Source organism: Temnothorax nylanderi, unplaced genomic scaffold (assembly GCF_030848795.1).
Source record: "Temnothorax nylanderi isolate EJ_2023f unplaced genomic scaffold, tnyl_v1.0 TNYL_tig0036_pilon, whole genome shotgun sequence".
Classification (NCBI taxonomy): Eukaryota; Metazoa; Arthropoda; class Insecta; order Hymenoptera; family Formicidae; genus Temnothorax; species Temnothorax nylanderi.
Genome location: NW_027249098.1, coordinates 927,912 through 951,867, shown reverse-complemented (window position 1 = coordinate 951,867; position 23,956 = coordinate 927,912). Strand labels below are relative to the sequence as shown.

General features: G+C 43.5%; 2 protein-coding genes across 5 annotated transcripts in view; one reads left to right on the top strand and one right to left on the bottom strand.

Moving 5' to 3' along the window:
• LOC139771176 (alpha-tocopherol transfer protein-like) overlaps window positions 1-2,864 on the bottom strand; it is a 106,328-nt gene extending 103,464 nt beyond the window's left edge. The window contains exons 1-2 of the mRNA XM_071703740.1: window positions 1,910-2,864; window positions 1,326-1,379 (exon numbers count right to left, since the gene is read on the bottom strand). The gene's annotated coding sequence lies outside the window, so the exon portion shown is untranslated. The remainder of the gene's footprint in view (window positions 1-1,325; window positions 1,380-1,909) is intronic.
• The window catches only part of LOC139771177 (frequenin-2), a 47,940-nt gene extending 29,578 nt beyond the window's left edge, over window positions 1-18,362 (top strand). For all 4 annotated transcript variants that reach the window (XM_071703742.1, XM_071703743.1, XM_071703744.1 and 1 more), the window contains 2 exons: window positions 9-97; window positions 5,098-18,362. In XM_071703742.1, the coding sequence (XP_071559843.1) occupies window positions 9-97; window positions 5,098-5,265 (257 nt within the window). In that variant the 3' untranslated portion in view covers window positions 5,266-18,362. The remainder of the gene's footprint in view (window positions 1-8; window positions 98-5,097) is intronic.
• The last annotated feature ends 5,594 nt before the right edge of the window (window positions 18,363-23,956 follow it).

Here is a 23,956-nt window from a genome sequence, read left to right as displayed (position 1 = left end):
CTTTTCAGGGGCCTTCCGTTTGTACGACGTGGATAACGACGGCTTCATCACGAGGGACGAGATGTACAATATTGTCGACGCGATATATCAGATGGTTGTAAGTGCATCCCTTTCAAATTACTTTTTGGCCTGCGAGAAAGCTTTCGAAACGTTTTGTCGCTCGCTTCTCAATTTTGTTGACTTCTACAATGCATCTTCCTATCAATGCCTATCCTGCGATTTTCTCAAAATAACATAACACTATCTCCGCCCTGTTGACGTCATCTGTTAAATCTGTACTGAATTTCACGACAATCACGAATTCGTTAAGTGTTTCTGTCAAGTGTATGGTTGTTCGACAAAATGAGAAAATCGTACGATCTATCATCTTAATATTCCATTACTTATTCGCTTATTCGATATCTATGATTGTTTCGCTTATTTCACGTTTATATCACTGTGTTTCGCTTACTCGCTACTCGCTACCTATAAGTGAGGTCACGATAGCACAAGATTCCCGTGCTGCGTGCTGGCTTAACAACTTGCTAGCTGCGATGCAATCGTATATAATGCATCGCGCGCAACGTGCTCAATATCAAGTCAATATTTTATCCGAATGGGCTCTTTACATGTAACCTAGCGGAAGTTATAATCCTCTTCTGCAGTTTCCGAACGCTGCATGCTACAAGCGAGTTAGCAAACGTAAACTATAATAACGTCACCTCTCCCCCTCGCCATTGCACCGGGCGCGATATGTATGCGGCTTCTTTTGAGCTATAATGCATCCTCGTATTATGCAACGCGCACTCTAATCTTTCGTCGGTTGTGACGTCTACCGAAACTTTAAAGCCCGTATTTATTAACCGTTACTCGCGAATCTCGTTTCGAATATCAGCTGAAATAATACTCAGGATGACGTTTCATATTTTGGACGTGCCGTAGTTTGATTAGAGGTAAAATGAGAGTGCTTGGATGAGAAGCGAAAACAATTATTCACGTGTGCGAAACCATTAAAGTGTTATACACATTGTTACGATTGTTAGAAGTTTGACACGTTTGCCTCGCAATTATCCGAGGTTATTGATTATTCGATTGGTACGTTATGCAATATTTTATTACGTCATTTTACACTTTGCTTTAATTAATATAACATCAATCTATATTCTATATAGTAAATAAATTATAACAATTAAAATCAACGCCGTGTAAAGATAAGTACAATTAGTAACGATTGGCGCTTTTATTAATTCGTTAATTTAATATATCGTGTTCAAATTCAATTCAAAATCTTTTCCTAAGCCCGTTTTTCTCAGCACGAAATAAAAATTAATTAATTCATCACTTACCAATACGATGCGCAACGGCGGAGTTTTGTGGACTTACGTTGAGACTACGTTGATCTGTAAAATACAAATATAAGATCCAAATTATAGAAACTCCCAAAGTGGCCAAAGTAATTAAGATTTCAAGAAATAGTTATTGTACGAAATTTCTGTATTCATTTCTCAACTGAATATTCAGTAAAATATATAACAATAAATTTATTCATTTATACGGGCGCCCCTTCTAAAATAAATAAAAATATATATAACAGTAAATTTAATTACCATTACTTCAACAAATAGTATAAATAGGTTAATAATTGCTGTTTCAGTAGAAAAAAATTAGAAGTGGCGCCTGTATAATGAATAAGTACCAAATTTGTATATAATTTTAAAAATGTCTTCTGAAATATAACTTTGTGAATAAAAAAATTATTTTCTCTTTTTTGGTATAAATTATTAAAAAATATAAGATATAAAATCATATGAATAAAAAAATCTCTCTTATTCTTATCTAAATTATCCAAATAAACGAGCCAAATAAACGGGAAACGAGTCAACGATTAAAAGGAAAGATAGATAATATATAAATAACAAATTATACTTACTCCGCAGTTGCTCCGCCGTCGCCCGATGCCTCCCAGGCCTCCTTTCCTCGGTTGCAGTCACAACACTCGCGAAAATACCGTTAATTATGATTTATTAATTAATCGAATATAACAAAGAGTACGACACTTCGCGCGACACTTTTTACGGCACTCCCGAAGTTCAAAAGTCGAGACATGACGCTCACGGCACTTTGCCCATACTTCGAACCGCACTCTCCAACTCCAACACATCGAAAGCGTTCACCACGTACGAGCCACTTAACGACTTGTGGCAACGCCGGTGTCCGCGCTCCTTTATCAGGATGTCAAATCCTCGAGGGTATCATAAGCCCCCAGCGAGATCGTAATATCTCAGTCAAAAAAGAGAAAAGGAAAGGAAAAACGAGCTCCGAGCACGCGACAATTCTGGGCAACGAAATATTGAATTATAAAATCCATTAAAAATGTATCGTATTATAGAATTTATTATATTTGAGTGCCGAATATTTCGCTCAGTGTGCCACAATTAAGTTAATTATTAATAAATGATCGATACCTAACGGAAAGCGGCGAGTCGCCGTTAATTAAATCGCTCGAGTCGACTGTTCGCAAGCGCGATGCGAGATGAGAGATGAGATATGATCCGCAAGCGTCGTTAAAGGAGCAATTATTACCCGCAAATGCTCGACGGGACAGCGACTCGCGATCCCCGTTCTTCATAACCTCGATTCCGATTTCAAATCCAACGCGTCGAATGAATCGTCGAATGACTCGCGCGATAATTGTTGTCCATAGGCGCGAACACGTGCGAGTCATTAGCCGCGGGAGTTAATTAATCGCTCAAAACGGAAATCGTGCGCGGCAGTAATCGTAACGATCGCGTTTCAAGGGATAATAACGCAGCGACACGCACTACTTACTACCTGTCCGCTCAGCTTCGGCGTCACCGGCCGAATGATAACATGGCGGCGCGGCGGGGGGGCGTAACAACAAGCGCCAAGGCCACGTACCAGTGGTCCCGACTCCCGAAACATCTAACGTAAAAAACGTTGAAAAACAAACGCTGCATTACGCTATTTCAAGTTGATTTCGGCAAATATTAATCGCTATAATGTTATTGTCGCGTATTATTTTACGGACTCGTTAGCGTCATTCAAGGTAACGATTTCCACTCGATGGGAATTTAATTTTGGAAGCTTATTTGTTATGTTAATTCAGCAAACATGTTGCAATTTATTTAATACATATGCATATTATATATACATATTAAGTAATTTAATGTGTAATAGTTAAAATTTACTATTAACAATTTTATATTATTTTATCTTTTTTTCAATAAAAATTTGGACGCTTGATTAAAATTGAATTTGAAAAGAATTCCTAAATTAAAAACAGAAAATTTATCTTTGTTTTAATCAAAGCGATATTCATGTAAATTAATTCATTATTACTCTTTTCCCAAATTTTTACTAGTGAGGATAAAATTACGTAATTTTAATAAATCAAAAATTATGTGATTTATAAATATTGTTATTTTTTAATTGCAAATAAATCAGAATAATGTAAATATTGCTACAAAAAATAATAATTTAATTCGTAATTTAATTTCATATTTACTTCATCCTTCTATTGATTTATTAAAAAATTGGAGAAAAATAATAAAGACAAATTAATTTCCATAAATACTCTTCGATTAAAATAAAAATAAACTTCTCATTCGCTTCAAATGAATATTTGATTGAGATATTGATTGATGTATGGTTATAAAAAGTTAATTTTCAAATAATCGTGATTTGCTCACTGATCGATATGCATGCAATGCGAGAATATTATAGTCCAGCATTATTACTCTACACATAAAAATGAAAATAAAAACGAAAATAAAAATTAAAAAAGTAGTATTCTATAGTCTCTCGTTGCACCAAATTTGTTTTCTGAATTCAAATCAACTTGTCCATGTAGGTAATCGTGCAACTCTTTATCTGAACATTTATCGAAGTTATTTAAATGCAATTCTTTTCTCCAATCACATTTCTCTTCAGAATTAATTATTAAACCACAAGAACCAAAAAGTTCAGGTTTTATTTTAAGACAAATTTCATTTAAATTTCTCACTTAAGTTTCTCGCAATTAGAAATATTACATTATGAATATTAAATTCTTATAATAGATTTATTAAATTATATTATGTTTCAAGATCGACTTCAGCCGAGAGGATTTCAGCAGAGAAAGAATTATAAATACGCGCGGGTTGAATTTCTTTTTATCCCAGACTACACGCCTTAAAGTGCATAGCAAATGCGCATTAGCTTGCAAATTGCAATTTTCTCCGTAATGCTAACTAAATTACCAATACGCACAAAGCCGCGCATGTTCGTGCAGATTACGCACTTGGAGCCGAAACTTTCCACGGAAACTACTTTACTTTCATCGAGACGCGAAAAATTTGCAGAATGTGCAGCGAAAAACCCTTGAAGGGTCCAGTAAAATATCTCAACGCTTTATAGGGCTGTTTTATAGCGGATATTCGCGCTCCGATGCAAATTTTAACGTAAAATTCGATGCGATCGTGGCAAATCCGTCTCGCGACAACGGTTCGCCATTAATCATTTTGAAGTCTCGTTAATATTAATTTCAAAGAGAAATACAGTGGCATATTATATGCATACCAGCGGGGCATGCACATGGTAATTCATAAACATGCAGGTAGCGGTCGACAAAGGCGCGCGAAACTGACGGTCGACTTTAGACCAATAAATCCGATCAAGCTGCGTAATACGATTGAATGCAACTGATACCGATCACAATGCAGGCAATTAGCCGATCAACCGATATCAATTAAAACCCACAAGATCAAACGAAAAAATCAATTGAAAAATCAATATCGCAAAGCACCTCGTAATATCGTAAACCATGGCATTATCAACGATGGATTTTGCGGCAATAAAGCAATAACGGATAGTGAAATTTCTCGTATCATTTTCCGCGCGTTGTAATGACGATAAAATCTCACGATAATTGGAATTAAATTTCCCATATATCACAAGTATAGCATTACGTTTTTAACAACGGGCACAAATTCGCTGACAAATTGGCGTTTTCCGAAAAACTTTGTTCGGTAATTTCTTTCTAGTTTGAAGAATGACATTAGCAATTTGGATAGTTTTCTCGGCGAAACTCTGAGCGGAGAACAACGTTGAATGTTTCAGGGGCAGCAGCCGCAAGCCGAGGACGAGAATACCCCGCAGAAGAGGGTCGACAAAATCTTCGACCAGATGGACAAGAACCACGACGACAAGCTCACGCTGGAGGAATTCCGGGAGGGTAGCAAGGCCGACCCGAGGATCGTCCAGGCGCTCTCGCTGGGCGGCGAGTAACCCCGATTTTCATCATAGGCGGCGCGCAATCACTTCGAAATCGGGAGTCCGCACGTCGTCGTCGTCGTTATCGTAATTGTCGACGTACGCGAGCTGGGCGAGCCGCTCGTCCTGATAAATCGACCGACGAGGAAAAAACCTTGGGAGAGAAGGCAAGTCCACATCCGCGCGGTTTGGCATGCACGTATTTAATAGGTAGGCAATAATGTGTGAGAGCGCGCGAGAGGTGTCAGTTGGTGTTGAGATTTGCGAATATTTTTGGAGAGAGATCTCTCGTCGAAGAGCTAGTACTACTACTTCTTTTCTACTCTCTCGCCCTATCTCTCTTTCTCTATATACTGTAACTCTCGGAGGAAGATCGGTTCTCGTTCCCCGTTGGTGAACCGATCCCTCCACCTTTGTTAACGATCCGATTTCGAAAATCTCGATGCTAATATAACTGTAGATATACCCAGCGTTTGAACAGTCGTAGCTTTCAAGGAGACTGGACGTGGGCGGATTACATTTTTAGGTAGAGAGCATGCAGAACTTCGATACGAATAAACTGTTAGAAACGATGTATGAACGATGAAGACATACAAATCACGGAGAGGAGAGAATTCCCGTTCTCGCGGGGGCGTTCTCTCGAAAGCAATCTCTTTTGTCGCGTCGCTCCTCCTCCGCGCTTCCGTTATTCCGCTGGCAAAGTAGCGTCACGGTAATACAGGTAACGAGTAAAATTCGAACACACTCGACGCGAGCACGCCGCTCGAATTTCAACGAGGCTCACCGGGGGGGTCATTTCCGATTTGTGCAGCGCGACTCCACATTAGAGAAAATGGGAAGAAGAACGGAAGAGAGAACGGTAGCAGAGGGATGGGTAGTGGGTAAATTGCCGCGGGGATAAGCATTCAAATGTGGACAACTGATCGTGCGCTGTGCGGCGTTGCGTAGCGAATATGACCGCAGACAAAAATTCCAGAGAGTCACAATGAGCTAGTACGTATTTCAATAAAACGTCGAGCGAAAGAATCGAGAGAGATGTGCAAATTTTGCAATGATGAATAGCGCCGTAACAACGGTACTCGGACTATTCTTCTTCGCCTCTCTTGTTTTCTTCATTTTACGCAACGCGCGCTCTACTGAATTAAGTACCTCGCCATTACGAATTCAATCATCGAACGTAAATATTAATACGGACTTTTATATAACAGCTACTTTATGTAACGCTGCCGCCTAGAAGTGTTGCAGATTATTCATTTTCAAATGTCAAAAAGCACCGGCGTCGAGTACTAACGAGCGTTGCGTGCCACTGACAAAATTGCAGTGTCGATTTGACGCCGGACACGGCGTCATTTGCGCGCGATTTCTTAACAAACGGCGGCAACCGTCTCGTAAGAGTATCGACTCGCGTTGCGTAACGCGGCGCATTACAACGGCATGGCAAAAATTCGGAGATACGGAGACGATGACTAAGCAAAAGGGGAAGATGAATAATGGTAATCTGCTTTCCGATATTAATGAGCGTTTTACGTCACTTACACGACGAAGTGTCCGGCCGTACAAATCGCACAGCTGCAGCACGCGTATTATCAATGGGAATCTTCGCCGGGTTATAGAATTGCACAGAAGCACGAGAGATGTATTCAAAGTAAATGTGAGAAATAATTATACGTTATTTACTCCTTAATTATAGTCGGCTTAAGTTGTGTTATTATTGATTTTACGGCTCTCATAAGAGATCTCCGTCAGAAGCTATATACCCAAACAGAATTATACAAGAAAATGGTATTAACAAAAATAATCTTATTAAATACGATTATCGCGTATCGTAATAGCAGTCGATCGTCAAACATTAATGAGCAAAGTTGCATCTGCCTCGTGGATCTCTCGTATTGTCATTCGTGCATCCATTTTTTAATCACAATCTTTTCAATCGCAGTCATTGACGTTCTTGACGCTCCACTTTCGAACTTCAACGACCTAAATCTTCATATTCAAGATGACTCGAGTGGAATAAAGCTAACGATCAATAAAGAAAAGGGTACCCGGCATTTGGAAGTATTTTTACCTAGAATATATATATATATAATTACGTGAAAAAGGGACGGGACAGACGGAGGGCAGAAAAAGCGTGGCAATCTGCATATTTTGCATAATGGCGATTAATTAATCATTGTAACGTGCCTCCATCGAATATTAAACCGGAGTCGAAGGTAGGAAAAGCGGAAGGGAGAGAAATACCAGATTGAAATGAAGCGTCGAGAGTGATTAAGTTAAAGGAGGCAAAGGTCGCGGTCGGGACGATCTTTACACATCGCGGTATAGAAGCGATTAAGACGAACGAGGGGATGATTCACATTGAAAATTCGACTTGATTGACGCAACTGATTTTCTGTAGTCGCACGATATGCGCGGAGGAGACAATAAAGCGAAGCGAACAGCGAAATACGATAACGACTTGCTTAGTTAGTGAGGACGGCCGCGCGACGTGACATTATTGGTACACGGATTTATCGGAATTTCGGGATCTCCTATTCTCCGATATTAAGGAGAGCGTCAGATGGTCGTCCGATAAGAGCGGGGAAAATCCAATGCGACAGAGCGAGAGCGCCAAGGACGATTAAAGGGAACTAGGTGGGTAGAGGTAGATAGGTAGAGAGACGCGCCACATCTCGCCGATCGATCCGTTATAACGTTCTGCATTCCGCGGGATACGGTCATACGAATGCGGCTGAGGTTATGCGGAGGAACAAAAGGGAATGCTGGAAGTGCGAGAATCGTCAGGGAAGAAGGGGAGAAAAGGACGACGAGAAAAGCGGGACGACAGTTCGCGGCCGACTATGTCGATGGGCATCTCTTATAGGTGCGGGATCGCGCGGGGAATCGATTCCTCTCGACGTACAATGAGAAGACTCGGAGGTGCACGATCATAAATCTTGCCACGGTTCGTGACCCTGCACGGAGACCCTTTTTAAAGAATAAACCGACGTTTACACGGGAGCCGGGCAGTTGTCATTGCCGAGGAAATTGGGAAAATATCTCGAGAGGGCAAACGTCGCCCGTGCTCCGGCAGAGATAGCGGCAAGTTAAATAAGCTCCGAAAGGATCGCCCGACGACTTATGAAAAATGCATAGGCACTTGGTCCGGTGCCTCCATGCAATATGTAGCCCGTTGCCACCGAAACTGCATGACGACGCGTCTGGCTTACGCTCTAGCGCGTAAAAATGAAGTTTCCAGGCGAAGCCATCACGGGACAATGGTCCGTTAAGCCCCCCCCCTCCCATTTTCTCTTCAGTAACGCGGCCACCACTTGATTTTGTGTATTACGCGGCGACGAGAGCGAAGCAATTAAAATTATGAAAACGCAAAAACGAGAAATTAATTTACCCTGTCAGCAAAAAACGAACAAAATAAATAGAAATGCAATCGCGTTAATGAGCGAATTTTAAAATGGGTTTACGACGCGTGCCCCCGCAAGACTCCGCCTGCAGTGGAGAATTAAACATTTTAACGCAAGGATAAAAAGATAAAGTTTGCCGAGGTGAATGAAGAAAGGTCGCCCTTTGGAAGGCTGGAATTTACAGTGCCATTGAATTTTCAAAGCAGCGCCGTATCTCTTTCCATCTCTCTCGCTATCTACCTATTCTCCGATTGGGTGGCTGTAAAGCGAAAGGAGATACGAGTCCCAACCTACATAGGAATGACTCTGTGCGGGGAAAAATGTCGCGTAACCAGCAGCAAAAATTCACAAGCTGAAGCTCGGAATGCCTCTAGAGATGTAAATGCGACGCTGCGAAGCGCATGTTATTACTCTAAATAACGTGCGTATATATTCGCGTATATTCGCGGGGCGACAAAAATTTTACGCACTGGAAATGGCGCTGGAATTAGAGCGCAAAAATAGACTCGGACGTAATAAGCAAATATTAATTTCGCAAGAATGTACTCGCCGTTGCAAGTCCGCGAGAGATAAATCGCCGCTTAAAACCTCACCATTATCTCGCGTGATTTAAGAACCGTTATTCACTTCGCCTCGTGGATATCAAACGTGTGCGGAACAATACAATGAAATTCCATGAATCTTTCCGACCTGTCGTTTTTTCGGGCACTACATTAACATTCGCCGCGGCACTACCCTCCCGTACATCTCGGTATGGCATGTTCTCACTCCCTTTTTTTCAGAGCGAACCTGGCGTACAATCTCTCGCACACGGAGAATTATAAATGGCTCGCCCAACATTCGTATTGCGATAAACAGCACCTTGCCCCGCGCACAGCAACCCCTTTTCACCCGGCGGAAACGAAATAGCGAGCTGTATCGAAATTCTTCGCGAGACACGTTGCGATTCGTCTTTCGTTTGACACTTTTCAGAACGCCTGACGAATTTTTAGCCGCGCCGTAAAAGCCGAGCGCGTACGTCCGGAGTTTAAAATTACGGAATAACGAGAACCAGGCCGGGTCTATATTTCTGCAGTCTTTATCTTCTGTGTGTGTCGCGACACTCCGTGTCATCTCATCTATCCCCGTCGCGCCGCCAAATTCGCAACATCCGACGTCACAAGCATCTGCATCTCGTCTCTCGCCTTTTCTTAATTTTTCAACCGCGCGCGGAACTTGCCGTCGCGTCGTCGGCTCGCCATAAATTCAAAGCGCGCGTGCCTGCACCCTCAACATCTGCGTTGTATCCAACCCGGCGATTTTACCACCCTCCTTCCTCCGTTCTCGTTTAAGTTCTCACGTGGCAGGAATTTCAGTGACCGTGTGGATAAGTTTATTTCCGGATAAAACTTGAACGACGGCCAGGAGCCTCCGGTTCTCCAGGCGGTCGATTCGCAAAACTCATTTTCTTCGTAACGTGCTCGACGACGACGCTGTTTCCGCCTCCTATTCCTCCGTTAATTTCGTTGCCCGACTAGCTGCAGATTTTCCCGCGAATAAAGATTTACAACCGGCTAAAATTTCTGCTATACTTCATCCCTTCCTTTACTTTTCACACGTTTCCATTCGTAAAATTATCGGACATTTTTCGCTACCTTTACCACGAGCATATTTTTCTTTTCACGCTTGCCTTACTTCCACTCTTGTTCCACTCGTTTCCTTATCGAGGGATGCGCCACCGAACGTATACAACGAGCGGCAATGCGGTTAGCGGATTCGAGTTTCGCAGCGAAGTAAAATCGTGGCGATAACAACGGCGCAGCGGAGCGAATTCCGGGATAAATGTTTGCGTACTGCAATACATCAGCAGCCAAGAGCGACGATTAATTACACCCATGATAAACTCGAAAGCCATTACGCCCTCGGCAACTGTGCTCTCGCTCATAGTTCGCAACTGCTTTAAAGACATTTAAGAATTTGCGTGTACGCGCGACGCTCATTATCCTTTCTGGCATCCTAACGATGCCTCAGGACTTTCATTTATATACGATTTCAAAACGCCGTTTGGACAAACAATACCGCCGCAAAGCCGGATCGCGAAATTTGCATCCGGCGACGACGCGGTCGCCGCGACCTACTCATAAACAAATATTAACTATTCCTCTCAAACCGTTTGGCGAGTTAATCCCTCGAGCGAAACCGAGGTCGCAATCGGCGGCGAAAGGACCAAATACCCGAAATTCGCCGGTAGCGAGGCAACAACGCCCATATGCGCGCGCGCGGCATCGTCACGGTGTGACGTTGGTGTGACTGGTATCAATCACTCGTTACGGATCGGTGCGCCCCATTATTTAGCTACGTCAAATATTTGCCGATACCCATGCGCTTGGACGCGGGGGAGGGGGAGAGTCAGAAAGACACACGCATGCTGCATGTCGGCCTCGGCGAAATGGCGCTGACGTTTTCTCTGCACGCGTGACCGGCATCGCAGAATGACTCCGATATTGGCAAACTTCCCGGCGACAATTTTTTCCCTCCCCTCCCCCCGCTCCTCTTTTTTTTTGCGTCCCATCGGCATCTCTCTCCAGAGATCAAACTGGAGTAGCGCCATGCGACGATGGAGACGATATTGGCAAATAACGTTCTCCGAGGCACAGCATTAACATTATTACCTGCCATCCATTTCTCCGGAAGCACGAGCTCGCCGCATTCGATCGCGACTATTGGCCGCGATTCTCGTTTACATAATTCGCGGGTCAGGGATTATGATGCATCGATTCAAGAGAGAGATATTTTATCATGTCGCGAGATACGGATTTAAAGCTCCCCGAAAACAACAGTTAACGTCGTCAATCACGGAGAAATGGGAAATTGTTAAACGAGAATTGCGAACAAGCAATTCTTTAGCGATGCTTCGATTAATTCGCGACACAATAAAGATGAGTAAACAAAGTTTGGTAAAATGAACGGAATTACCAGTCGCAATAACATCGACTTGTTGACTTCGAGCGTAATTGTGAAAAGCGATGGTGCTTCCGCGACGATATTACCGACGTTAAACTCGCGTCCGTCCCTTAGGATTTATTTGTCATGTTTGCGTCGATCAGGATTTAAGCAAGGACGTAAGCAGATAGTCGCCACGGAACTTCGAGCGCCCTGTAAGGTTCTTAAGTTGAAGTCCCCGACAAGTCGTCCTCCCTTCCGTTCAATCATCCCCCGGTCGACACGACTGCGAGTTTCGCGTTCTCGACTGCGGGTTTCGCGTTCTCGACTCTGTGAGTTTCGCACTCTCGCAGAAGTTAAACCGAAGTGAAGCTTCGAGGTTGTCTAAACCGGTGGTAATCGCGCGCGCGAGCTCAGCCGCGTTGCGTCGGATCGATCCAGAGAATATTTCGTTGCAGCTCCCCTCTCGAAATAACGCTTACGTCTCGGACCGGATACGCGGATGGGAATACCGTATTGGGGGTAAAGGGCATTCAGACCCGCTCCCGATATCCGTTCAATTGAGAGAATTGCTCCGCTAACTTTCGCGACGTTACGAACTTTACAGCGGTGTCAGAGTTTCGCTCCAAATCGTGCCGCGGCATCAAGGAACTCGCGAAGTGCCTGCGGCTGTCAAACTTCCCTCTATATTCGAACTGCATGTAAACAAATAAATTTCCACGGAGTGCCACATGCAATCTTAATGTCTCGATATCCATCGCTATTTTTCACATTTACGTTTTTCCTGGATCGTCACCTGTCTACGCGACGGACACGCGTACCGCAAATCAATGAAATAACGTTCCTGTTTCTGCCACTCTCCGCCAACACACGTCTGTCTCTAGCTCTCTCTCCGCGTCTCTCTGCAAAACGACTAGAGACAATATTTATAAACCCAAGGAGATAGTTTGTGCAAAAGCAATAATAGTCGCTTAAAAAACATTTCGAACGATAGCGCGCGTGGAGAGAGACGGAAAGTGTTATTCGTGCACAACAAACCACCTCGTCCGCTGACGAGACATAAAGTCGCCCAAATGTTGGCGAAACGCCACGTTGGTGAAACACGCAATAAGGCGAATCGCTGCCGGGAGAAGCTTTAACGTTTAACTCGAAAGTTGTAACTCGCGGAGCCGCTCTAATTGTCACGCGCGGCCCGGCATTTAATCAACCTTAAACAACAAACAACAACGAGGACTCATCCGTAATGTTGGCGCACGCGAATCGCTTCGAGAGCGCGGTGAGTTCCCCTAATACGAATATAAATATTGGCAAAGATCAACACGTGTCGTGCACGCGGGCTGCTCATTAGAACTGCAGAGCTCGCAGTCCCGTTTAAATAACGACTATTTCACGACGCGTATATTACACCGGCGAGCAAATTTACCCTACATCCCAGAGTCACGTCGCGAAGATTTATTCGAGAACCTGTCATCGAAAACGTGAAAAAACTCGCTATCATTTCTCGTTTCTTGCACCTCGCTGCTATAAGGATGTCACAATCATTATACAGCCATCGAGAACTCGATCTTTTTTTTCATCGCGATTTATCATGCAGCATTCAAATTAATGCGAATGTTGTATACTGTAAGTGCGAATAATTGATTCCTCGCTATAACGTGAAATAAATCAAAATAATAGATAACAATTATAAACGAATTCTTCTTGCGTGAAAATTCTAACAGAATATCGTATCCATATTAAAATCCTAGAATAATAAATATTCTACTGCGCGCGCGACTTGGATTACAACAGCAAGAAACAATTCGCCTGGGAAGTATGTTCTTCATCGTTCGTACGCGTAGAACTTGTACTTGAGAAATATATTACTGTTACCATCATTGTAGCGCCATAAAAAAAAAATAGTGTCTAGAGAAATATCTTGCGGTTTAAAGGATATTCAACGTTGTCACGGTCGCTTGGATTTACTTGTGCATTTTCAGTCTCTTACTTTGAAAGTTACTTCGCACGGGGAATTTCCGGACGAATCGTCAGCTCGTTATTTTTATACTTCTACGTTACGCTAAGGTAAGACTTTAAAAGCTCGACTTCACATTACTATCACTACGTAAGATCTACATTTTTGCTGGTAACACTCTACTCCACGTAAGACTTTACGATATTCTCGATTACATATATATTACGTAATACGTAATATTGCTCACCTCGCGGAACTGTGGACGTTGCCCGCCCGGTCGGTCGTGAAACACCTTTTTGTAGCATGCCTCGAACATGATCCTAGTTCTGACAAGCCGGAGTGAGAAACTTTTCGACTTTACGCGACGAGAGAGGCGTATTTTCCCTATCGGGGAAAAATAAGTGCAAACGCGAACGCCGCTGATAGCCGGTTTCGCTCACTCCGGCCTGTCCGAAAGAAATGAATGCAACCGCGTTTATTGCAAAGTCTGCTCCGTAAACGCGGCCTGGATATCACTTGAACCTTAGCAATAATCGTGGAACACTTTGTTACATCGTGGCGGAGGTTTTTAATCGCCGTCGAGCGTTAAGAGCTGGTTGCACCAACATCAATTAACGTAAACCTTAAACGTTTCTTCTCTGTCTTGCGCGCGAAATCTACCGCGAGAGCCCCGCCATGTACTTCGGAAGCGCGTACCCTGATAAAGTTGAAGAATTTTATATTTTTGGCACCGAGTACTTTGGTAACTGTGTCGCGAATTAAGATCTACTTAAGATAAAGCGCGCTCGAGATTAGTTGGAAAATAAATGCTCCGTTATCTTATTTGCACTTGTAAAACTTACTTTGTCATAACTTTGATTTCATCAGCGTTAATCAAATCCAATCTCCAAATTTATCAAAGGACTCCCATAAGTAGGGATTATAATCCGGCTGAAGATAATGAATCACTGACCTGGAGTTAGTTAAATCAGATTGTCGGTGCAACTCAGTCCAAGTTGCGGACGGCGCGCATACCTAACCCGAGAGCAGGCTTGGCGACGTGCGAGGGGGATGAATCACTACGGCGACGTATGAGACGGTCGAAGAATGCCAACGATGATCTCCCGCGACGGCCACTTCAGCAAAGAGAGCCTCCTTTCCGCAGTTTTTCATTCTTGTCGAGTTATCGCGGCGATCGAAAGTTCTATTTTTCTAACACACATTCGATTTTGCTTCGATGCAATTCGCAGCGTCATTGCGTCAAAAAATGCAAGACCGGGGGAGCATCGTTGTCGTCGGCCTCGAGCCGGGGGCGAAAGCGATTTTTCGCGATTTTCGTCGCCGGATTTTTATCGCCGGTGTGTCGCGCATCGATCTCTTGGCGGCAACATGTCAGGTGGGAGAAGATTGCGTCAGCAGAGGTAATCATGCGCCACAATAGAGAACGAAAGAGAAAGAGAAAAAAAGAGAGGGAGAGAGATTTTAAAAACGTTTAATGAGAAAAAAAATTATCCATCAGCTTTAACAAGCTTAGCTTTTCCAATATCCGCGGGCACTCCCGTGACCTCTGATTATTTTCTTATAAACGCCGGCTTTAAAACTGTTTCTCTACTCTGGCGCAAATAAGTTAACTCTGCCGATGGGACTCTTGCCCACGACTAACGCGGAGAACGGAAAAATCCGAGGGAAACGGGAAGACAAACGCGCGAGTGTGTATCGGATTAAGTTTTATCGTCGTTAAGGAATTATTAAGTAACAAAAAAAATCGTCTTAAGCAATTTTTACAATTTTCAACGGGAAGCATAAGTGTAAGAGTCGAATCTCGCTTAGTGAAATTTCTAGATGCTTTTCGTGTCAACTGAATTCTCGTAGTGAACGCTTTGTGCAAGCTGAAAGTCTCTCGTAATTCGTGAAGAGGAAGATGAGGCTGATACAGAAGGCCGGGGGAGATAAAAGGCGCGCGACGAAAAGTGCCGGGGAAGGAACGCGAAAGGAAATCAAAAAGCCCCAACGTGCCTGCTCCAGGCGATGTTGTCCCATTTTCTCTGCATTTATCTCGGCGCGGCGCGTCTTTTCGAGAGCGGCCATTCAGCGAGGCGTCATTAACGTTGGTAATTAGCGATTAACAGGCACGAGCGTGATCAGAATGATGGAAGTGAGAAAACATCGAGAGTGCGAAAAGTAATCGGCGGCGAAACCCCGGAGGTCATTACGTAACCATCGGCCGGGGATAATTATTCCATTTGTATTCGTTAAGCGGGCTTGCACATTTATTCGAGCGAGATCAGCGCGATAGAATATCTGTTGCATATCGTTGCGCAGTTTATTCTTTACGATTTAACATAATTTTAACCGCTGGGTCGACTCAATTCCATTTCGATAGCGCTAATGGCTGTGAAATAAGCGTTTTCAATGCAAATATAATCCAGCAAAACAAGTCTCAACGTCGCATTCGTACCTGTGACCATTTATCGCCGTGTGTATAATGCAACGCGGCAATCGGTTTGAATCCCTTGAAGCGCATTACGATAATTAATTTAAAGCCGCTACGGTATCGGATTTAATTTCGCCATATTACAGCGCGAACGAGAAATTAGTCATTTCACAGATGGAAGCTTTCCCGTGGACATCTGCACCGCAATCGAGCACGGTATCCTCCTCCAATTTGCGACAAAGGCTTTGAGACACGGGTCGCAGACACGTCACTGAGGCACAAAGACGCGCTTTCGAGGATAAAGCTGTCGGACGATTGTATCCGCGAGCTGCCGTCCACGCCGGAATTGCGCCTCCCATCACGGCATTCACGGCGGCCGTCACGCGGTCACCGAGATTTGGAATTTTTATCGCGATCTCTCGCGAACGCGCTCGCGAATCTCACCCGTGGGCCGTGTTTCCCAATGCTCGCGGAAACAAATGGAATGTTTATGGTGATTAGATCCGATCGATTCGAACGCGTACGGCTAGATTTCGATAAGAATTTTCAACATCTACGTTCTGTATCTCTGGTCTTCTCGCGTTCGCTTTGGTATTCTTATTAATAGCTAGAGATAAATCTCCGTTGCAGCTCTACGTGCCTCGAGAAGGATTGCGAGGCTTAACCTTCTGTAACCTATTTTCCGATTGTTATTGAGCCGCTCTGACTATATTACTCCTCCGGGAAGCGTTGCAGGTTATTTCACAAAGGTACATGAAACGGTATATCTATCGCGGTAGCGTGAAAATAGATATTAGGACGTTATTTCACTGTGAGTTATAGAAGTTTGACGTAACAAGAGCATCTATGCGATTATGTAAAATGTCCAAACCAAAACTGTTACCGTTTCTCTCATTTAACGAATTCTTTGACCATTCCTGAGTCAATTTTTTTCTTAATGAAAATATTCTTAGAGAATTTTCTTAACGAGAACCGTCCTTTTTGGGAAAATGCTTAATTACGGTTTAAAATGACCTTTTAAATTAATATCCACGGGTGCTAGTCTCATTGACGAAATTCCATTCTTAATTCTACGATAAATTTTAATACAAGGTGTTTAATATTGAACGTTAAATAATTTTAAATAAAGATATCAGCTATATATTTTTCTTACGGATTACAACGGTGAAAGAAATCGTAGATGGAAAAAGTAATAGTTTTGGGACAATCTCAGTGTACTAATTCTAAGTTTTACTCATGCGGATTTTAAGTTATAAGCATCCCCGTTTTAAATATACTACTTGGACTGTATTGCGAAATTGCAAAGCGTAAATACGATCGGTCAATACCGTGAATTATTCATATGTTTCCTTCGATAGTCACTTCCGAGGACAAGCGCTCTGGGAGGCGAAAAACCCAACGGAATTGCAATGGAATTGAACAGAGATACGTATTGGGATAAGCGTGAGTTTTTTTTTTACCGACATTTCTCTCCACAATTACCTTCTCTCACTCACTATTTTTCTCTCACTCTTTCTCTATTTCTCTCACTTGTTTTACGCATCGGCGACCTCGGCGACCTCGAAAAGAGCGGCTTTTTCGATAATAACGTTAAAATAAAAAGGAAAAGTATATTCTCTATACTATAGTAAGATATTACTATTCTTAAGCGCTGCGATGCACGAAGGCTATTCTAATGTGTACCGTTATACTTATCGCTACTTGTACCGCTACTATTACCGCTAGTATGTACTCTAACGCTAACTACTGTTACTATATTTGCAGCAACGTGCGAAACTTTTCCGTCTAAATGCATAATACACATTCTCGAGAGACACGCCCATAAACACATACGTATACTGTCCACACGTACACACACGCATACATTGAACATTGCATCCGTTCCGTGCACACGGAAGGAGGAACACGACACGTACACTTAATAAACGTCAACATCATTGTTTTACAAACTTTCTGTGATAATTATTAACAATCACTAAATACGAAGAGAAATACTAAGTACGGAGCGACGAAAATGGAGAAGGAGCGAGATGACGGAAAGTCTAACGAGGGGGAAAGGGGAAAGGCTCGTTTGAACGATAGGCGGGGAGAAGCATGGTGCTCTGATTGAACGAAAGGCGTCTTGTTAAATGATATAAAATTATTGTTCCGTAGTTTGTTGTACGATCGACGATCCGTTGAAATGCTTGTACTTGCTCTGATCCTGCGACAGACAAAAGGAAAAAGAAGAAAAAGCGCGAGAAGAAGAAAGAACAGAAGCAGAGAGAGAGAGCGAATGCAACAAATAACGCGACCTCGAGACGTTGCTCGGTTACCACAAAAATCTAAGCGCATTGTTATTTTGTATGGTCCCATGCGTTTTTTCTAAATGACGACATCGTGACATGCGATATGATGGCGATTAATAAAAATAACTTCAAGCACACATAGCTGTTTCTTTTTTTCGTATTTTTTCGACGCCTGTTCTTCTTGTAAAACCGTTCCAGTTGCCATCCCTTTCTGTAGCGCTATATGATCCTTAAACATGCAGTCTTTGGGCATCCTGTTGATAAAAGTAAAACCTTCCTCACATTATTAAACCTTTAAAATTTATGCGTAGAATATAAGCGCCCTATCTCTAATTAGTATATCTATTTCTAACTTTTTTGTACATTCAGCTCTTAATTTATTCGCACAAAAAGTATTAATTCAGATTTTCTTTAGATCTTCGAACAAACTTTTTCATTTACGTAAACATTAAATTCAAAGGATATTATTTTTAAGAAAACCATAATAAATAAATTTCAAACGTCTAAATAATCAAGAAATGCATTTCGCATGCAATATTGATGCTCTACTCAATACAAAGCGAGTGTGAATATGTCTCTTTAAAAATATTTTCCTTAATCGATTATTTATGTTCGATAAGCAGAAAAACCCTTCGCTTGAACGAGACATCGGATTATCGGGTTTCTCGCAAAAAAAAATCGAATGACGCGACTATCGCGTGTAACGAAAAAATAAAAATAAAAATAAAAATAAAAAAAATAATGAAACCATTGACTGCGGATGACAGTATCCCGGTGAATGCGCTTTTACACTATCGTGTTCGCGATTCGACCCGGCTTACCGCTTGAGCCGTCGCAAGTGCCAGATGCAACTCGTGCAGCTCGTCCGCGCGCCGAATGTCCTCATTCAGTGCCCGGATCCTGAATCGAATCTCCTGAATAGCCATCTCAGCGATTTTCACTTTCAGCCGCTTCTCCTCGGTCTGCAACATAATCGTACGCTGTAGTCGCGGAATCCCTCGCCCGCGGAATCGCTTCGGGGAATCGCATACTTCCAGCCGATGCAGCGTCAACCGGTAATTCAGTTCATCCAGGAGTTCCGACTGGACTGGACCAGCCCCATCCCGATCCCGTAATCGCGCATCTGGAACATACGTTCTAGTGGCGTCATTCGCAGTCTTATCGGAATCATCTCGTTGGCTCCGTGACCGTGACGCCGCATTCTCGCCAGTTTTCGATTCTTCGCGTCTTCCTTTGTGGTACGTCGAGTCCCGAACCGCGTCCCGGATACCAGCGGCAGCGGAATCCTCTTTCGCAAAGTCTTCCCTGGTCGTTACAGGGATCTTTTTCGCTGATACCGAGCATGAAACTTTGCCGCGGGACGTGAACTTCGATGGCAAAACGGTAGATTCCTCCTTCGCTGGCGCCAATTTCCGGCGTGCTTCAATTGCATTTCTTCGGTTACTAATTACTTCACCGTGATTATCAGTCTGTCGGGGCTGCAGCAAGAAGCAGCGTCCTTTTGCCGTGCCTGCAGCGGTCGAGAAAATGGACTGATCGTCGTCCTTGCGTTTCTTGCTCGACGATGCAGCTGGTGGTTAAACGGGGGAGATGAAATTTTTTGTCGCCAACGACACGCCAGCGATTTGTCCGCAATTTCGACTTTCTTTCTTGCGATCTTTTTATTCGGAATATCGCGGAGACGTATTTATTGAAGCAAGAAATAACGTTGATATCTTTCTTCCCGATAAAATGCCATTTTGAATTTCATCGCATAAATTTGATTAAATAAAGAATCTCGTATATATCATTAACGATCAATAGTAAAAATAAAACTGGATTGCAAAATATAGCGGTGCGGCAACTATTGCTCATTATCATATTGACTTAATGCATAATGTACGGCCGGTCGAAAAAATTGACGTTCAAAAATAAAATTAAATTCTTTCACCTGAAACGACGGAAACGTCGCTTTGAAAAGAGAATCTATCTAGCGACGAGTCGCCCTCGCGTTTTCTTTTCGGATGATTCCTGCTGAAAGGCTCGGGAGTTCTTTCAGGGCAAATCACCGACACAGTCACGCTATTGTCCGAGACGTCAGTGTTAGATACTATCACATCAGTGCCTATTGGTTTCTCTGGTTCACAGTCTATCACACCCGATGACCTTGGTTCTTCGCAAACCTTGCTCGAGAATCTCTTACTCTGCGAAATTTCCGAGCCGGATCGATTCTTTCCAAATGAATCTAAATCTAAAAGTTACAAGCCGTTATATGGTCTGTTCTTCTTTTCGACGTCCACAGCTTTTTCTATTTTTCTTAATGTATTTTCTCAAATTTTATTTTTTCGAAAAATATACGATTCAATGAGAACGATTGTAAATTTCAAATTTCCTAACGACATCGTTTTGCATGTGATGTAGATCGAACAGATAAAAATGTCATATATATGTATCGATCGGATAAAGTCGTAAAACGACGGACGACTGCTGGAGAGGTACCCCTTTAATAGCGCGGTTGGTAGCCACGAGGGTCTGAAAGGTCCCCGTGGAGAAAGTCATGACACTCTTTGATACACTTACGATAAACGAGTAGAATAATAAAAAGAATAAAGAACTCGGCCGCATTATTGAGTCTCGATAAAAGTCGACCGCGGTCTCTAAACGATTGAGCGAATCTAAAGGGGAAGCTTATCGACTCACGAGTACCTGACAAGTTTAAAGAAGCACGAAATATTCTTTAGAGCGACGATAAGCGTGGTGGAGCCGTAATAAGGATAAGGAACGTAATAAAACTTAGGGCTTCTTAAAAACGGCCGAGTATTACCGTGGAAGTGGCTTATCGTCACGAGGCACACGCTAAGAGATTGAAAAGTTTAGATATTTTTTCGGAATGTCTTCCATAAAAAAAAACGATGACATTGATGTTAGAGCAGAGTAAAAATCATCATCCCTTTTATAACACATGAACTGTCCATGTAATATGATTTAGTGCTGATAAAAAAAATACTTCCGACGTTCGCGGTTATAATATCACTTCACTTATCATAATTCAGACAATGCATTTTCCGATAGCACTGTGTTAGACCGCCCTAATTTGCGAAAGTGAATAATTACAGGTCGGAAGAGATCATTAGACAGATTAGATGCGTTATTGTCGCGAGGGACCTTAAAAACGGAGACATTCTCTTAAAGGGGCACAAGATAAGCGAGGAACGTACCGATCGGGTGGATCGGCGTGGCACTTAATTTCCGGAAGAACGTTTCATTATCCCCATATATCTCACACTGACGACATCCTGGCTCGTCGATGTTCCGTAGCGATGCGTCGAGGCGAGGGGGAACGCAGGGAGCGGTTGGTTCTTTGGCGGTCTTCGTTATTTCGAGATTACCACGCTTTTCGAGAGCTTCCGGATGCGACGCTTCCTCCATCGCGTCTTTCGAAATCGCGCTCGAGTGCTTCTTTACGCCCTATACAATTTTGCACGAATCGATTTACGAGGAAACGGTGAACTTGTGGTAAGATAACAGCACGATAGAAAACATGAGGAGGAAGATGTAAATGAAGCTTCGAATAACCTTTGGCAAACGTTCAAGCATTCTGGCATGAGCATGCCAGTTTGTAACCGTGATTTCAGTACAATGTCGCTTTTAAATAAAAATAATTTAAGCGGAAACGATCATCGGACGAAAGTTATCATTCTTTCGCGACATTTAAAGGACCGTTCGATAATATGTTGTACGTCTAACTTATTATCTCACAAATTTATTCTCATCCGTTTCCGGGCGCTTGAGAAATGAGAAATTGAGAGATCTCGAGAGAAAGGGAAAGAGCTGCGATAAGCGAGACAGCCGAAGACGAGTCCGGAGCCCGAGGGGCCAGGAGGGGAAAAAAAAAGAAGAGCGTCGTTTAGCGGGCAAATTTCAGGTCGCCTATCGATGCTAATTTCACGGGCGAGCGAAAAATCTCCGCGGCGGACATATACGGATACGCCACGCGCGATTTACCGCCTGGGCTCTCCTGCCGTGGTACTTGTAGTTCTGCCAGTACTTCTTCAGCTGCGCCGACGTCTTGCCGATGAAGCCCGCCTGATAGAAGTCCCGCTCGATCGCGCGCCAGATCTCCCGGCGATCAAACACCGACGCGTTCTTGTCGTCCAGCAGTGGCGCGTACTGGCTCATTACGTTCAACAGATGCAGACGTTCGTCCTTGCTGAACTGTTTCCTCCTACGACCGTTGTCCTCTTCCTCCTTCTCCTCCTCCGACAAACGGCACGGCCGCATTCTTGCGAAATCCGCGATACCCCGTCTTTGCCCGGCTGAACTTTCGCACGAATTTTTGCGAACCTCTTCGCGACGCCTCTTCCGCGATCTCCGGAGGACTCGCGAGTCGCGCAGTCGTCGACCCTAATCTCGGCTTTTGTTTCGACATGCAAAACATGCTATCTGCGATGCGCAGATTTTTTTCCCGTTGCGACGTGCTCGTTATCGGCCGCGTATATGGACGACCGTTTGAAACGCCGCTTGACCCCGCGACGATGGATGGAAGAAGGAAGAGAGCCCCGGCGGCGTTTTATCGATGGTCATATGCATCTCCTTCCTTGCGCAATCCCTTCTCGGGATCGTATTTTTACGTTGCGCTCAAATGAAATAATAAGTAGCAACAATTGTAATAATCGTGTACGCGGGTATTATATAGGCAGGCTATTCATCTCTTCCTCACTTCTTCATGCTGTGCTTATCCGTATACCTCCGATATTACAGGAGCGTATCGCTGCTATTGTAATTGTATGCCCACAGGACACTAACTTTCTATCGTCCGAACGCGTCTCCAAACGTGATGACTACATCGACGTATCGTTGTTTGCGTAATGTTTGCCGTCCTCGGCTTCCTGAAGAGATCTCGCCGCCGCTGCTACGGGCAAGTAGGAGTTAACGCAATTTACGACAGTTCGGGAAGCAGTTTCGAAAAAAAAGGAGAGAAAAAAAACAGAAAAAGGTTCAGTCAGCTTTGTTTGCACGGGAGAGAAATGGGCATGTAAAACAAATGCAATGAGCGTTCTTTGTCCGTCATTTAAAACGAGAACGATAATTTCTGAGGCAATCCTGGGGGGATGTGACGAATCGATCGTCGACATTTCTCGCGGATTTCTTACGTTTACTTTACTCTCGCTTCCTTCTCTTTCTTCTTTTTTTTCGCCATGTTCCTTTGTACGCAACCACAACGATCGTAATATCTGTATTCTGTAACCTAGGATCATCCGGTATTCTAAAAGAGCGTCACGAGAAAGTGACAGGGCTCTTTGTGTGCGGCGGTAGTAAGGTCGTAAAGCGCGCGCGGGCTCGCAACCGTCACGACGAGCGGTTCAACAATATATCTGCTGATTAATTACACATTTTCTCCGCGGTCCACCGCCGGCCGGGACTTTGCATAATCTCGGCGAACGACAGGTGGTAACCCAGAAAGCGAATCGATGGACGGATCGGATCCGTTCACGCTTCAGGAACTTCAAAGAAGCCTGCTCGAAAATTCGTCTTTAGCGCCTCATTCTTTTCCGAGCGAGATTCTCGCCCCCGTGAAATCGGGATATTCTCGTCTCCGTGTGAACCGTATTGCGCAGACCGGAATAATTGGCGCGCGCGAACAATTGCGAGAGAGAGAGAGAGAGAGAGAGAGAGAGAGAGAGAGAGAGAGAGAGAGAGAGGGCTTGGATATCGGTATTGCGAAATCGCAATCAAACGGACGCCCGAGAAT